This window comes from Tyto alba, unplaced genomic scaffold, assembly GCF_018691265.1.
Source record: "Tyto alba isolate M040663 unplaced genomic scaffold, T.alba_DEE_v4.0 Super-Scaffold_13, whole genome shotgun sequence".
NCBI classification, from domain to species: Eukaryota; Metazoa; Chordata; class Aves; order Strigiformes; family Tytonidae; genus Tyto; species Tyto alba.
The window spans coordinates 38341203-38355580 of record NW_024881275.1 but is presented as its reverse complement, the minus strand read 5'-3'; the positions used below and the strand labels follow the sequence as shown (position 1 = coordinate 38355580).

Genomic DNA, 14378 nt, shown 5'->3' with positions numbered 1-14378 from the left:
AATTAGCATATAAGCAAGAGATACTTTTCATCTAAACTGAAAAATAATTAAGCTAGCAGTTTTCACTGTTTCTTGTCTAGTCTGCTCTGTAAAGGTCCACAAACAGTTTGATTTCCATGCTATTGACAAATCCTTGTTCTCACTGTCAGTGAGTGTGGAGAATGAATTTTGAGGATAGGCCTCCTGAAGTAAACTTTTCCCCTAAAATGAACAGTCTTATCCCATTAAATAGTAGGCTAGACCTTAAAGAAACTTGTTCTGCTACTTAATGATTTTGTGACCCAATTATGAAATAATTTAAATGTCCTTTACTACTGTCCTCTTTTTAGCTCCATCTGAAGTGGTATTTTCATTCGATGTTGGAAATGGACCTAGCGAAGTTACAGTGCAATCACTCACTTCCTTAAATGACAACCAGTGGCATTATGTGAAGGCTGAACGAAACATTAAAGAGGCATCCTTGCAAGTAGATCAGCTTCCTCAAAGGTCTCATGGTGCTCCACCTGATGGGCATATTCGTTTGCAGCTCAACAGCCAACTTTTTGTAGGTGGGCACTCATTTAACAGAATCTTTTGTAGTTATCATCATGAAAATATGAAAAAGCGGGGGAAAAAAAGGGGGGGGGGGGGAAGAAAAAGACAGCAACTGGGTCTTTTGAAAACAGTTTGTATGATGAAATTATAGTCTTTGTGAAAAATCAATTGAAATGTAGCTCCATTTTGAGATTAGAAATTCAGTGCCTTAGCCTATAGTTATTGCTGGTGCTGGATAGGATTTCAACCAGTTTTCTTCTTTTGAGGTGTGTTTGAAGAACAACTAAAGGTTCTCCATCTGCATCATTTTTTGAGATGATGTCATCTGCTGAAGGAATAAGTGTTACTTCTGTAATTTTTAGGGATCTTTTATTGTCTCTCTTATTCCACAACTTCTCAGGTTTCCCAGAAAAGTTGTGAATGCTCTACCATTGGAAGTGTTTAAGGTCAGATTGGACAGAGCTTTAAGCAATCTGATCTACTGAAAGATATCCCTGCCCATGGCAGGGGGCTTGGACAAGATGATCTTTAAAGGTCCATTCCAACCCAAACCATTTTGTGATTCTATGTATTTGTGATCTACTCCTCTGTCCTTTGCTAAAACATTTAAAGAGAATCAGACTATGTTTACTTAGTATTGGAAACAAGAGAAAGGAACTATTCTCCAATTTCACATAACGAGGAAAACTACAGATCTATGATTGCTCTGTCTGAACTTGAAAGCTTCAGAGGAAGAAATTTACTGGAATGTTTCTGCTTTGTACTTTAGCAGATATGACATTAATGTATTTAGATGAAGCACTGGGAAATCATAAAGAGAATGACAAAAATTTATTTAATGTGTATTTAACTATTACACAGAACTATGTAGAGCTATGTGTTATGCACGTGGTAGTGTTCTTACTGTAATATTGCCATATTATGAATTTATAAATTTCTGGTGTATATATTTGGTATACAGTATAAAAGCATGCAAAGTCAGCCCTACTTTTAAACAGATCTTTGTCTAGATCTTCTATGAGATACATCATACTAAATGAATATATGATTTATTTGCTGTGTTTTGGGGAGGAGTTCAGTTAGGGGGAATAGTGTTCAGAAACTGTCACTACAGAAACTGTGAGTCCTTAGAAAAAATTTCAGTGGAGAGGGAATCCTTGTATGCTAGGATTGGAATTCTGACCTGTGCCTCAAAAGTCATCAAGGGTAGAAGACGGATACTAGACCAAACATTGAAGAATTTTATGTTTTGATTAAAAACATGGAGGAGGATTCTATGACAGAGAAGATATACAAGATACTAACTATAGTGGAGTTTAGAGAAGTCTTCAAATTAGTTTATATTCACCATACTGGACTAGAACTATTAATGGAAGGAGATTTCTGTTTGCTATACTACAATAAATTATATTGCTGTCCTCTGACTTGACTTAACATATAACTGCTATTATATGAACAGTTGAAATGAAATCGGTTTGAATTTGCCAGATTTGATCTGTAAAGTGAGGCTAAGAAACAGTCTAATTCTACAGGTGTCTATGGTAATATGAAATCTAAATAGTTTTCTAATGGTTTTGGCAATTAATTGATCTCTAGCTCTTCTAACCCTTCTCCCAAACTGTACTAAACTGTATTGATAGTTGCACTTTCTGGAAATTTTTTTATGAAGCAATTGGCCATTGAATAGAGTGACTTCTTCTGTCAAATAATTTGAAAAATTCTAGATAAATAAATATACATCCATCTCCTCTATGACACTGGCAATTTAAGAACTGTTTTGACTTACCAACAAGCAAGCTGTCTAGCTTGTTTTCTTCAGATAATGTTCAGATGAACAATAGTATTAGAAGAGTTATTCTGTTGTTCTGCTTCTGGTGTTGTGTGTTTTCTTCATCTCTGAAAATTCTTGAAGGTCCTCGGAGTAAAATAGGATTACATTCCTACAGTAATGTGTAACTTGAAAACCCTTATGAGTTTGTACAATTATTTTAAAATAATTTGGAGCAAAACTGATAAAAATGGCATTTGTTTAATTTTATTCAGTCAAAATAGTGTCTTTGAAGTGTGGCATAACAAGTGGTAGCGATTCATTTAAATGAAGTAAATGTCATGCATTTACTGAATATAATTTGTAAGGGTTTGCTGTGACTTAAGCAAGTTTTTTTTGGAAATCTCTTTCTGCAACTGCAATACCGTCATGTGGATCAATATGGTGTCTAGTTTATTATGTGTTTTAGGTAAACCAGTATTTTGGACAATGCAACTTTTTATAACTCCCAAATATTTATAAGATATTTTCATCTCTTCAATTAAATATAATTTTTTTCAGTGGAGACAGTAATGAGACTTACTGTTTATCTACTTCAGCTGACAGTCCACTAGTAAAAAATCAGGCTTGTCTGATCAAGCCAGTGAAAGGATCTAGAGAAAAATGAAACAGAGTGTCCCTAAGAATGACATTAGCAGAGGCACTCTTTAGTTAAATGTCATCTGATATACCTAGCACCTGCCAAAGTCACCCATCAGTCAGTTACTAACATACTAGGACTGTGATTTCTTCAGGCTAAAACACTCTTTCATTACTTCTTAAATGTATATACTCTGGTTTTCCAAAGACACTAGAAGAACTAATGCCTAAAGCTATCATCAAAATGCTCCTTTTAGCAGAGTTAACATAAAATCTTCATATTGTTAGGTGGTTTTCTGTCATTATACCTGTAAATAACAACAGCTATTTCAAGATTTTCCATGTAACACCAAGAATTTTACAAACTTTGAAATATAAAAGGATGAAAATGGATCACCACATGAAAATATTTAAACAAAAGTTAATTGAAAACATATGAGAATTATAGTTGGAAATCTTACATATCGTGGAGTTTTTTCTTCTAATTTTTTGAAGAGAACAAATGACAGGAAATAACAGAGTAACCTCTATAACAAAGGATAGGAGAGACTGTATGTAGATTGCACATCTTGCTAAACGATCAGAATTAATAAAATACTAGCTATCATGAAGTGTGCTAAAAATAAACAAAACTGAAAACAAATGAAACAACAATTGTTAGCCTTAGGATTGCCCTGTATCTTTATCACATATGCTTGGTAGTCAGGTATATCCCGACCTCTATTCCTCTGTAATAAGTGGGATGAACATTACTGTTACTCCAGAATGGACACATCTTCCACTATGGGACAAAGTATGTCAGGCCAGTCACCAACTATGGGGTATCATGATCCATACCATGAGACTGAAAGACAGACAAACACACAGATCAGTTGATCAGTTGGTAAGATATTGAAAGAGTAAAACTGTACAGGTCATCACTCTCCTATCCCCTTTTTTTCTTTTTTCCTTTTCCTTTCTTCATTTTTTGCATTTTTATTTTATATTCTTTTTTGGATTTTTTGGTTTGTTTTGTTTCATTTATTTTTTTTCTTGTTTTCTTTCCTGTTTGTTTTTCTTCCTTTTTTCTTTTTCTTTTTTCTCTTTTTATTTTTCCTTCTTTTTCCTTTTTTCTTTTTTTTTTTTTTTTTCCTCCCCTCCCCTCCCCTCCCCTCCCCTCTATCTGTAAAAAAAAATAAAAAAAGAAACCCACATATTTTCTGGATTTAATGCTCCTTTGTTGAATTAATAGAAGTATGCATCATTGCTTCGTATCTTACTTTGCAAAATCCTTGTTTCCCATTAAAACCTTCAAGGATTCACTGTAATTACTTGTCAAAAAACAAACAAACAAACAAACAGATACACTTTTAAAACTATTTATAAATATCTTCATATGCATAGGCTTGTATCTTGGAAATTCATAATAGACTATTCAGGGGCTCTAAAACTTAAAAAGGTTTTTGCATATCAATTATTTTAACTTTTAAAAAGATCATATGAATTTATTTCAGGTGGCACAGCATCCAGGCAGAAAGGATTTTTGGGATGCATTCGTTCGTTACAGTTGAATGGAATGGCCCTTGACCTGGAAGAGAGAGCAAAGATAACACCAGGAGTTGAACCAGGCTGTCCTGGACATTGTAGCAGCTATGGTAACCTGTGTCACAATGGTGGAAAGTGTAGAGAGAAATACAGTGGATTCTCCTGTGACTGCACTTTCTCTGCCTATGCTGGGCCATTTTGTAAGAAAGGCAAGCATGTCTTTTAGCTTTATCAGTTATTAAAAACAGGACCATTCAGTGCAGAACAAGGTATTTATAGCCCTTTAAAGATACGTTTAAATGCTTGCAAAATATTTATGTTTTATCTAACACAGTGAAACATTCAACTTAATTTGTTCAGTAAGTATAAGTTTTACTAAACACTGTCTTCCAGAGATATGTTCAACATAGACTGTTTAAAGCAGAAACCACATTACCTGAGAGGATCAGTATCTTTTCTTTAATGTTATACAACTCTTGATCTTTTATATTATACTAAAGCTAGAAACTATATGAATAAACTTTTGGCTTTCTGTGTGTCAAGTCTTAATCTCAAAACTAAGACTAAATTTGGAAAACAAACCAAGAAGCAGAAGAAACTTAAACTTCTTTTTACTGTAAGAAGAAAGAGAGATCATTGGAAACAGGACTGAGCCTGTGTTTTCAGCCATTTTAAAGGAGTTCTTCGGTAATGGCGTCATACTGGTAGATGATCACAAGTCATCAAGTTTTAATTTTAAAGATGGAAGTTTCTCTAGAACTTTTGGTATTTTCATGAAATTCTGATCTGCTAAAAATCCCTTGTTTCATTATGAGGACAGGCTGCGAGAGTTGGGGTTGTTCAGCCTAGTGAAAAAAAGGCTCCAACGAGACCTTATAGCAGCCTTCCAATACTTAAAGGGGGCCTACAAGAAAGATGGGGAGTAACTTTTTACAAGGGCATGTAGTGATAGGACAAGGGGTAATGGCTTTAAACTGAAAGATATAAGGAAGAAATTCTTTAATGTGAGGGTGGTGAGACACTAGATCAGGTTGCCCAGAGCAGTTGTGGATGTCCCCTCACTGGAAGAGTTCAAGGCCTGGTTGGATGAGGCTTTGTGCAACCTGATCTAGTGGAAGGTGTCCCTACCCGTGGCAGGGGGAGAGGAACTAGGTGATCTTTAGGGTACCTTCCAACTCAACCCATTCTATGATTCTATGTATTAAATGCATTCTGCAAAGTACTCAGTGGTTTAAATGCCATGACTCCATGTTCCTCTAATGGTCACACTCCATATTTATTATTCTGCAGGGTTAGAGCAGCTTCTGTTGCTGAAAGTGTGGGATGGCCTATAGTAATTTTCAGTCACCTTCTGTCAAAGATACTGAGCCCGATTACATAAATTTCTATATTTTTTTCTAAGATTTGGAGGTTGTGTGTGAAAACAGGATAGTCTAAGACAGTTACTTTTAGCATACTTTAACATAAAAGAGATATCACAGAGACACAGAAGTCCTTTATGTGCCATTCAGTCATAAGAAGACCATAACCCAGTTTGTATTCTCCTTTTCTTTCTCCCAACCAACCAGTGTCTTTTCCCTCTTATGTATTTCAGGTGTGGCCAAGTTTAATTAATATATTAGGATTCAAATTGCTTCACCCATTTCTCTGTAGAAGCAGTACACATACAAGACAGAAAATACTGGGCTTGAGGACATGGATAAACAAGAAAAAAGAAGAAAGCATATTTGAAACTAGACAAAAAGAAGTGTATCATCATGCAGCAGATATTTAAGACACATGTCTAACTGGGTTATTGCTCTAGCCCAAGTTAGGGCTTATTTTTCTCTATGGTTCTAAATAGTAGTTCCATTTATATTTCTTTTTTCAGCTTTACCACAATAGTTGAGAATACATTTTATTTTGTTTTGTGGCAGAAAGAAAAAAAAAAAAAAAAGAGCTTTAGTCTTGTTTTGGATGATATTTAAAAACTGAATTACCTTTTGTTTCAGAGATCTCTGCTTATTTTGGGACTGGCACTTCTTTGATGTACAATTTTCAAGAATACTACACCTTAGCTAAAAATTCCAGTTCTCATGCTTCTTCTTTCTATGCTGACATGACACTGAACAGGGAAGAAATTACATTTGCCTTCCGAACTACACGGACACCAAGCTTACTGCTTTATGTCAGCTCCTTCTACAAGGAATACCTCTCAGTCATTCTCACCAGAAATGGTGAGTGTTCAGATAGGCTTCCTGGAAACACTGATGAACGTCATAGCCTCTAACTGAGATTCATTCTGATCCCCAGACCTGAATCACAAACTAAGCATTGTCCTGTTGTTGCTTTGAATATTATATTTATTCTTCAGCTGCACCAAGCAATGCTTTCTACATGAAAAACATTCCTCCTACTGTAATTTCAACTTTTTCTACTGTTTTTTTTAAATCATATTGGTAAAAATACTTATTTATGGATATCCTCTAGAAATTCAGTAAAATATTTCAAATTAAGGGTTTTTTAAAGTTTTTAAATGAAACTATAAATGTATCCGATCTGTCTGCCACTCACATGACATATTAATTGCCATCTGCATGATAAATAATGAAATAAACTACTTTTTGAAAGTGCATTATCCATTTTCCAAATTAATCAAAGGTATTTTCATTTAACTAATTTCATAAGATACTTATCTGCATATGAAAATACACATATATACCTGTGAAAATACACATAACATAATTGTTGTTTCCTTTTAAGCTGATCATTAAATGCTAGTTGAATCTTTCTTTTTCATTATTTCTTCTGCATCTAGATATTTATTTTTTAAAAAATTAAAAAAACCCACCAAATTACTTGAATCTTTGGCTTTACCAAAGACTCTGCAGTCACAATGGTTCTGTGCTCAGAGAAGCTTCTCTGCTTTCCCAGATACAGATTTGGATGTGGAATAAGTATAGTATCCTCCCCATCATGTGAGGTGAACATGTTTTACTCATATCTGGCCCGGGTCTGGCCTGGGCCTTGCTTTCCAAAGAATGAGTAGAAAGTTGGAGTTCACCTACAGCTGGGAGAGATTCTCTGACAAGAAAGCCATGATGCCTCTGTTCTGTTGTAAAAGAGTCTCTGTGATTATATGTGTACAGACAGTATGCTGGAGTTAACAAGAAGTGGAAAGTGAGCTAGAAGTTATTAACTGCAACCTGCTGAGTTGTCAGCTGGTCAGATGTTTACAGTGTGGACAGTGTAAACATTATTCAAGAACAGTACTTGTAAGGTACTGAGTTTTATTTGATAAGTCACATTGATATGAACTACCAGATCAAGTCTTTCTCAGCTGAATTATACAAGAATTTACTAAATTTTCTGTACACATTTTAGCTCATTATTCAGTTTTGTGACAGTTTATGGCTATCTTTGACACTACGTCCTCCTTCCAACATTGGTATTACTTTTCCTGTTGCCTTCTTTCATTTCTCACATATGTCAATTTCTCATAGTTAATTCTTTAAGTAAATCAAACATTTGTTTTTGTTCTTCAAATGCATCTGTGAAGCAGGAGGCATTGTATGTGATCTACACTGCCTGTTGTGTATGTAGTGTACTATAGCTTTTGCTCTATTTATCCCTGCAGGAAGTTTACAGATCAGGTACAAGCTCGATAGCCATCAAGATCCTGATGTCTTCAGCATCAATATAAAAAGCATGGCTGATGGACAGCTACAGCATGTGAAGATTAACAGAGAGGAGGAAAGGCTCTTTGTAGAGGTAATTCAGTTAGACAGAAAAAAAAAAACAAAAAAAAACACACAAACCAAGAGGTGGATTATCATAATAAAATAGAAAATCCAAAGCAAAATCAGGTAAATAGCTACAACAAATCAATTATCTCCAAGTAAACTGTGTTTTAATACCTCAAGTAAATAAAGCAAAGGTTAGCAGACTCATGTTGCACAGTGAAAGTCTACATTAGACAGGCTCATTGGTGTTCATCTTGTTTATTTCAAAAGGTCAATACCTCCTCATTATTTTATATGAAAACACAATAAATTGATGGTTAAATTTTCACAGTTTGTGAAATGTGTGTGACTGCTGTCATTTGTTTTGGGTCTTGCACATTGTTTTTTTGTTTCAAATTTTGTATCAAACTACAGTACAACTGTATTACCATCTAGATAATGTCTAATTATCTTTGCTACTCTTTACATTAAAGGAATATGACTGTTATGGAGAAGACTTTTGTTTTTTGTGGAAATTTAATGATAAAATAAAAATACTTGATTTCTTAAGAGTAGATTCTAACATGTAAAGAAGTCTTAATTATTTCAATTAAAATTTTAAAAATTGGAATACTACAAGTTAGTATTTTAAGGCTAGAAGTGAGTTTTCTTAATTATGCATTGGTACAAGGCTTGGAGGCATGTAGTTCTATAGAGGTATCATGGGGGGAAGACCATTTACAATATAATATTTGATCTTTATGAACTAAATGTTGAGTGCCTTTTTTAATGAAACAAGACTTTTTCATGGTTGTGAAGGTTTACCATTTTTATTCATCTTATAGATAAAAAGAAAGAATCAACCCAATCAATAAGATAAATAAAGGCTTATTAAGTAGCATGCTTAAGAAGTATCACAGCTATAATCAGTGATCTGCAGAAGCTGATCATCCCTTTCCTAATTAGTTTTAATGCTATAACTAACTAATGCTTCCCTTATCTGCTTTTTTTCAAAATTTCACTAATATCTCTTCCATTTTTCCACTTTGTTCTTCATTGTACCATTCTACAGATTAACCAGAATGAAAAAATGAAGTTTATTCTGTCTTCAGGCACAGAATTCAATGCACTCAAGTCTCTCACACTTGGCAAGATTTTAGGTAAGTGGAGCACCACAGGGTTTTCTAAAATATAGAACAAAATGTCATGGCACATAAAAAATAATAACCTAATCTCACTGAAAGAAATTTGTTGTCTCAGATTTCATTAGACACAGAGTCACAATCAAGGTAGGAACTTCAGTCTTGTTGAAATACAAATATAATTATGGGTAAGTACTTCCTGAAAAATTATCAAGTGAGTTCCATTAAAAATAATTTCATACTTCTCTCCCTCATTTTGCAATCAAGCATTATGAAACAACACCTTTTTTTTTTTTTTTTTTTTTAATTCCAGGAAAAAATAAATCCCTGCGAAATCATACACAAAGACCATAGAATACTACTAATCATGTACCATATTTGAAAAACTTTCTGTGATTAGATTTTGATGTAAATAGTTAGGGATAAGGTAATATAAGCAAAACCTTTTTTGGAGTTATGTTTTAAAAACCAGTTAAGCTATGACAAAATATTTTGTCTAGAAATGATCCATCAAAAGCTGTGTTTCTCTGTAGTAATAATCAAAATGAAAGTTACCTGACTACAATTACCATTTTGTCAATGTTGTTAAAACAACATAACCTCAACTACAGTCTCAAGATATTATTATTTTCATATTCATCACATAGGAAAAACTCCATGTTAGAGGAAGATATGGTACTGGTGAAAAGTTTAAGAATGTTTCTCTTTCCTTCAAAGTAATTTAAAGTCTGTGTTGCTACTTTCTCCTATCAAATAAAGGTCCATTTGTGCATTCTTATTCTAATAGCGCTTTTTGTCACAATAATATGAAACCAGGTTAATGATATATAGTAACTAAAGTTACAGTGATCTTTTCACCATTTTGTAGTTAGGGTGATTATTTTCACCCTTCCACGAGTGGTCCTGGGCTAAGTGTAGAATAAATAGGTTTACCAAAATATAGATTATTGGAAAAAAAAATATACATACATATATAGATCTTAAATGTTTATAATTTCGGTCATGGTTTGAGCTCAGAGGGCAACTGAGCTCCACACAGCTGCTCACTCCCTCTTCCTCCCACAGTGCTGAAGAGGAGAAAATAAGCAAATACTCAAGATTTGTCATAAGGACATGAAGGAATAAATCACCTATCATGGTCACAGGAAAAAGACTTGTTAGGGGAAAAAAGAGGAGAACATAAATTTAATACAGACACTAGCAACAACACTTAAGAGACAGAACAGGACAGTGAGAAGCATTACCACATCTTGAGAACACCTTCCCCCCACCCCTCCCTTCTTACCGGGCTCATCTTTGCTCCCAATATCTCTCCCTCTTCCCCCTACTGGCACAGGGACCAGGGGATGAGGGCTACAGTCAGTGCTTCTGCTTCTTCCATTTTGGGGATGAAACTTCTGGAACTTCTTCTCCCTGCTCCATTGTGGTGTCCCTCTCACAGGAGACAGTCCTCCATGAGTTTTCTTTTACTTGAGTCCCTGACACAGGCCACAGCATTTCCTCAACTGCTCTGGCATGGGACACCAACTTTCCCCAACTTGAGACCCTCCCATGGGCTGCAGCCATCCCCGAGCTCCTCCAGCATGGGACAACCCCACATGCTGCAATCCTCTCAATGCCAAACTACAACAGTGGGGACTGCTTCTTCCCACAGAGTCCAGGCTGCCTTCAGGTGCCATCACCTGAGACGGAATGCTGGTGTCTGCTCCACTGTAGACCTTCATGGGTGACAACAGTGGGCCACCCTCCCATCTCACCACAGGATACAGAGGGTGCTCTGCTCTGGCACAGATATCCCCCTTTTCCTCCTCCATTCCTTTACTAACCTTGATGTTCACATAGATGTCACAACTCCTCCTCACAACCCCAACTCATCCTCCCAGGTCCCTTCTTAATTACATTATCACAGAGCCAAGGGAGCTTTGGGAAGCTTCTCACAGGAGGCCACTGCTGTAGCCCCCTCCTCTGCTACCAAAAAACCCCACCACTCACTCATACCCTGAACAATTTTATATGGCACACAGGTTATCACCATTTCTGAAAAAAAAAAAAAAAAAAAATCTGTTTATTTTTACTAAAAGCAATTTTAAACAGAATTTATGATCTATGTTCCAAAACAAGGTTGGGAAATGAACTGCCTCCCTCTCTAACTCTTTGATGCTTGAACATTTAGCCAGTAAATTGCCTGCAAAGGACTGATGGTTTCCCATTCTTTAAAAATCTCTTTAAGTAAGATAAAGTATTATTAAAGGCTTTTTGTAGAAATAAAATCAGAAAACTGTTATATGTGACATAGAAGAAATTGAGTTTTCATCTCAACTTAGTATAGATGATATATGACTTTATCTTGCTCCCACAGACTTAGAGGAATATTTATGTATTTTATATAATATCTGACCTAACCAGGATGATCAAAGAATTGTTTTCTTCACATTCAGTTGTATGTGGTTTAGTTTAGAGGAATTTTATTATTATGCACCTGAGGTGCCTCTCCAGGAGCCACATATCTACCACTTTTTGCATAGTACCTTTGGGAATAATACAACAGCTTTGGTAAATCAATGCTTCTGCCACTGTAACAGACCCAGAAATATTGTCCTGGCTGTGATGGTAAAAAACACTTGTTTTTTCCCAAAGAATCTTACTGACAAGCAAAGCATTATCTGAAATAGTCCATCATGCCACTGGGTGGAGTCAGTAAGTCTCTGCCAGTTTCTGTCTGACCTCTATCTACATTCAAGTAATGTAAATCCCAAACGTGTATGAAATTAATTTTCTACTCTATTCTGAGTAAAAATTAGAGTTTAACTCTTTGTGTCACATATATGTATGCATACATGCACACACATATACAGACAAAAATCAGTTCCAAATATACCCTCTCCTATATGTAATCTCAGCTAGAAAAAAAGACTTAATAAATTCTTCAGTTCAATTTCACAGCAGGGAAGTGTAACTGAGATTATTTCTTACATATCATTGTTTAGAAAAGTAGATATGTGAGGAGATTAATTGATAGAGATTTGAACGTGGTATTTCAAATATTATTAATTTAATAGGCTGAGGTATAAGATCATAGTCACAGAACGTTTTGAGTTGGAAGGAACTTTAAAAGATCATCTAGTTCCAATCCCCATGCCATGGGCAGGGACATCTTTCACTAGATCAGATTGCTCATACAAACTGACATACATATGTGACATACTAATATACAACCTGACAACCTCATACAGCCTGACCACCTCATACAACCTGACCTTGAGCATTTCCAGTGACGGGGCATCTACAACTTTTTGGGGCTACTTGTTTCAGTGTTTCACCACCCTCATCATAAAAAAAAAAAAAAAATTTCCTTATGTCTAATCTAAACCTACCTTGTTTTAGTTTAAAACTGTTACCTCTTCTCATGTCATACAGACCCTTGTAAAAAATCTCCATCTTTCTTATAAGCTGACTTTATTTATTGAAAAGCTGCAGTAAGGCCTCCCCAGACCCTTCTGTCCTCCAGGCTGAACAACCCCAACTCTCTCAGCCTTTCTTCATTAGGGAGCTGTTCCAACCCTCTGACCATGTTTGTGGCCCTCCTCTGGACCTGGTCAAGCAGGTTCATGTCTGTCTTTTTCTGGTAACCTCAGAACTGGATGTGGTTCTTCAGGTGGGTTCTCATGAGAACAGGGTAGAGGGGGAAAATCACCTTCCTCAACCTGCTGGCCAAGGTTCTTTTTGTGTGGTCCAGGATGTTGTTGGCTTTCTGGGCTACAAGTGCACATTGCCAGCTCATGTCCAATTTTTCATCACCCAGTACCCTCAGGTTCTACTCTGCAGGGTTGTTCTCAATCCATTTATCCTCCAGTCTGTAGTGCTATTAGTGATTGTCTTGACCCATATGCAGGACTTTGCACTTGGCCTTGTTGAACTTCATGAGGTTCACATGAGCCCACTCCTCAAGCCTGCCAAGCTCCCTCTGGATGGCAACCATTCCCTGTAGTGAATCAGCTGGACCACTCATCTTAGGGTCATCCTCAAATGTTGAGGATGCTCTCAATCCAAACAGTTTTTGTCATTAATTAAGATACTGAACAGTAGCAGTCCCAGTGTGGAACCTTGAGGGACACCACTTGTTACTGATCTCCATTTAAACACTGAGTTGTTGCATGAAACTATTTGGATAAGAGCATCCTGTTTATTCCTTTTCCATCAAACAGATGGTTGTAGTTTTCAATTCTAAAAGTGTTATCTAGAATAAGTGGAAGAATAATTTTGATTACATCATAAAATGTATACATTGATAGTGGTTTTCATAATTATGGTAACCAAATGCTAAGTAGTTTAAAATCTAATAAATAATTAAATTTGAAGATCATATTTATAGAATTCAAAAAAAATAACTGTCCTAATTATTGTTTAGTTGTGATTGTTTGGGAGAGTCAGTGTAGCTGATCTGTTTTCTTACTGGAAAAATAACTAAGGACCTCTAACACAAACAGAAATGTATATTACTTTTGAAATGTAGGTTTTCTTTATAGAACTCTCAGTACAGAAAAGAACTGGTATGTAGATATGCACAGAGAATGGGAAAAAAAGAATTATCGTCTAAGCGTAATGTTACAGAAATATTAGCTGAAATATGAACTACTAAAAGACAGTTGTTTAAAATATTCCAGAACCCCATAAATCAATTATAAAAGTCAATCAGGAATTTATAATATTTTGAAGCATAGTACTCTATTGTTCACATAAGGGTAATACCGCAATGACTAGTACAGAATTGAAGGTATTGTTATCTTTGTTATGAAATCTTATACCAAATCTTGCATCAATTTGCTTAAAAATGTATTTGAAGCAATCTAATAAAATGCACATTTTTAAGGCAAATAGGAGTCTCGTTTGATCAGAACCAATGTTGTCTACTCCAAAGAAACCACACTGTTATATAAGTTCAGAGATGGGAATTTCTTCAGTTATATGATGGCTTTGCATCATCATAGTAGTGTGAAGCATAGAGTTACAATGACCTGTGGAGGAACTCAGCCCAATTTGGCTCATTTTACAGATTCTGTCCTGAAGAAA

General features: G+C 35.4%; 1 protein-coding gene across 3 annotated transcripts in view; it reads left to right on the top strand.

Moving 5' to 3' along the window:
• The window catches only part of LOC104358009 (contactin-associated protein-like 4), a 252607-nt gene that overhangs the window by 222419 nt on the left and 15810 nt on the right, over positions 1–14378 (top strand). For all 3 annotated transcript variants that reach the window (XM_032992904.1, XM_032992903.1, XM_032992905.1), the window contains exons 17-21: positions 330–548; positions 4435–4674; positions 6457–6681; positions 8082–8215; positions 9239–9326. In XM_032992904.1, coding sequence (XP_032848795.1) covers positions 330–548; positions 4435–4674; positions 6457–6681; positions 8082–8215; positions 9239–9326 — 906 coding nt within the window. The remainder of the gene's footprint in view (positions 1–329; positions 549–4434; positions 4675–6456; positions 6682–8081; positions 8216–9238; positions 9327–14378) is intronic.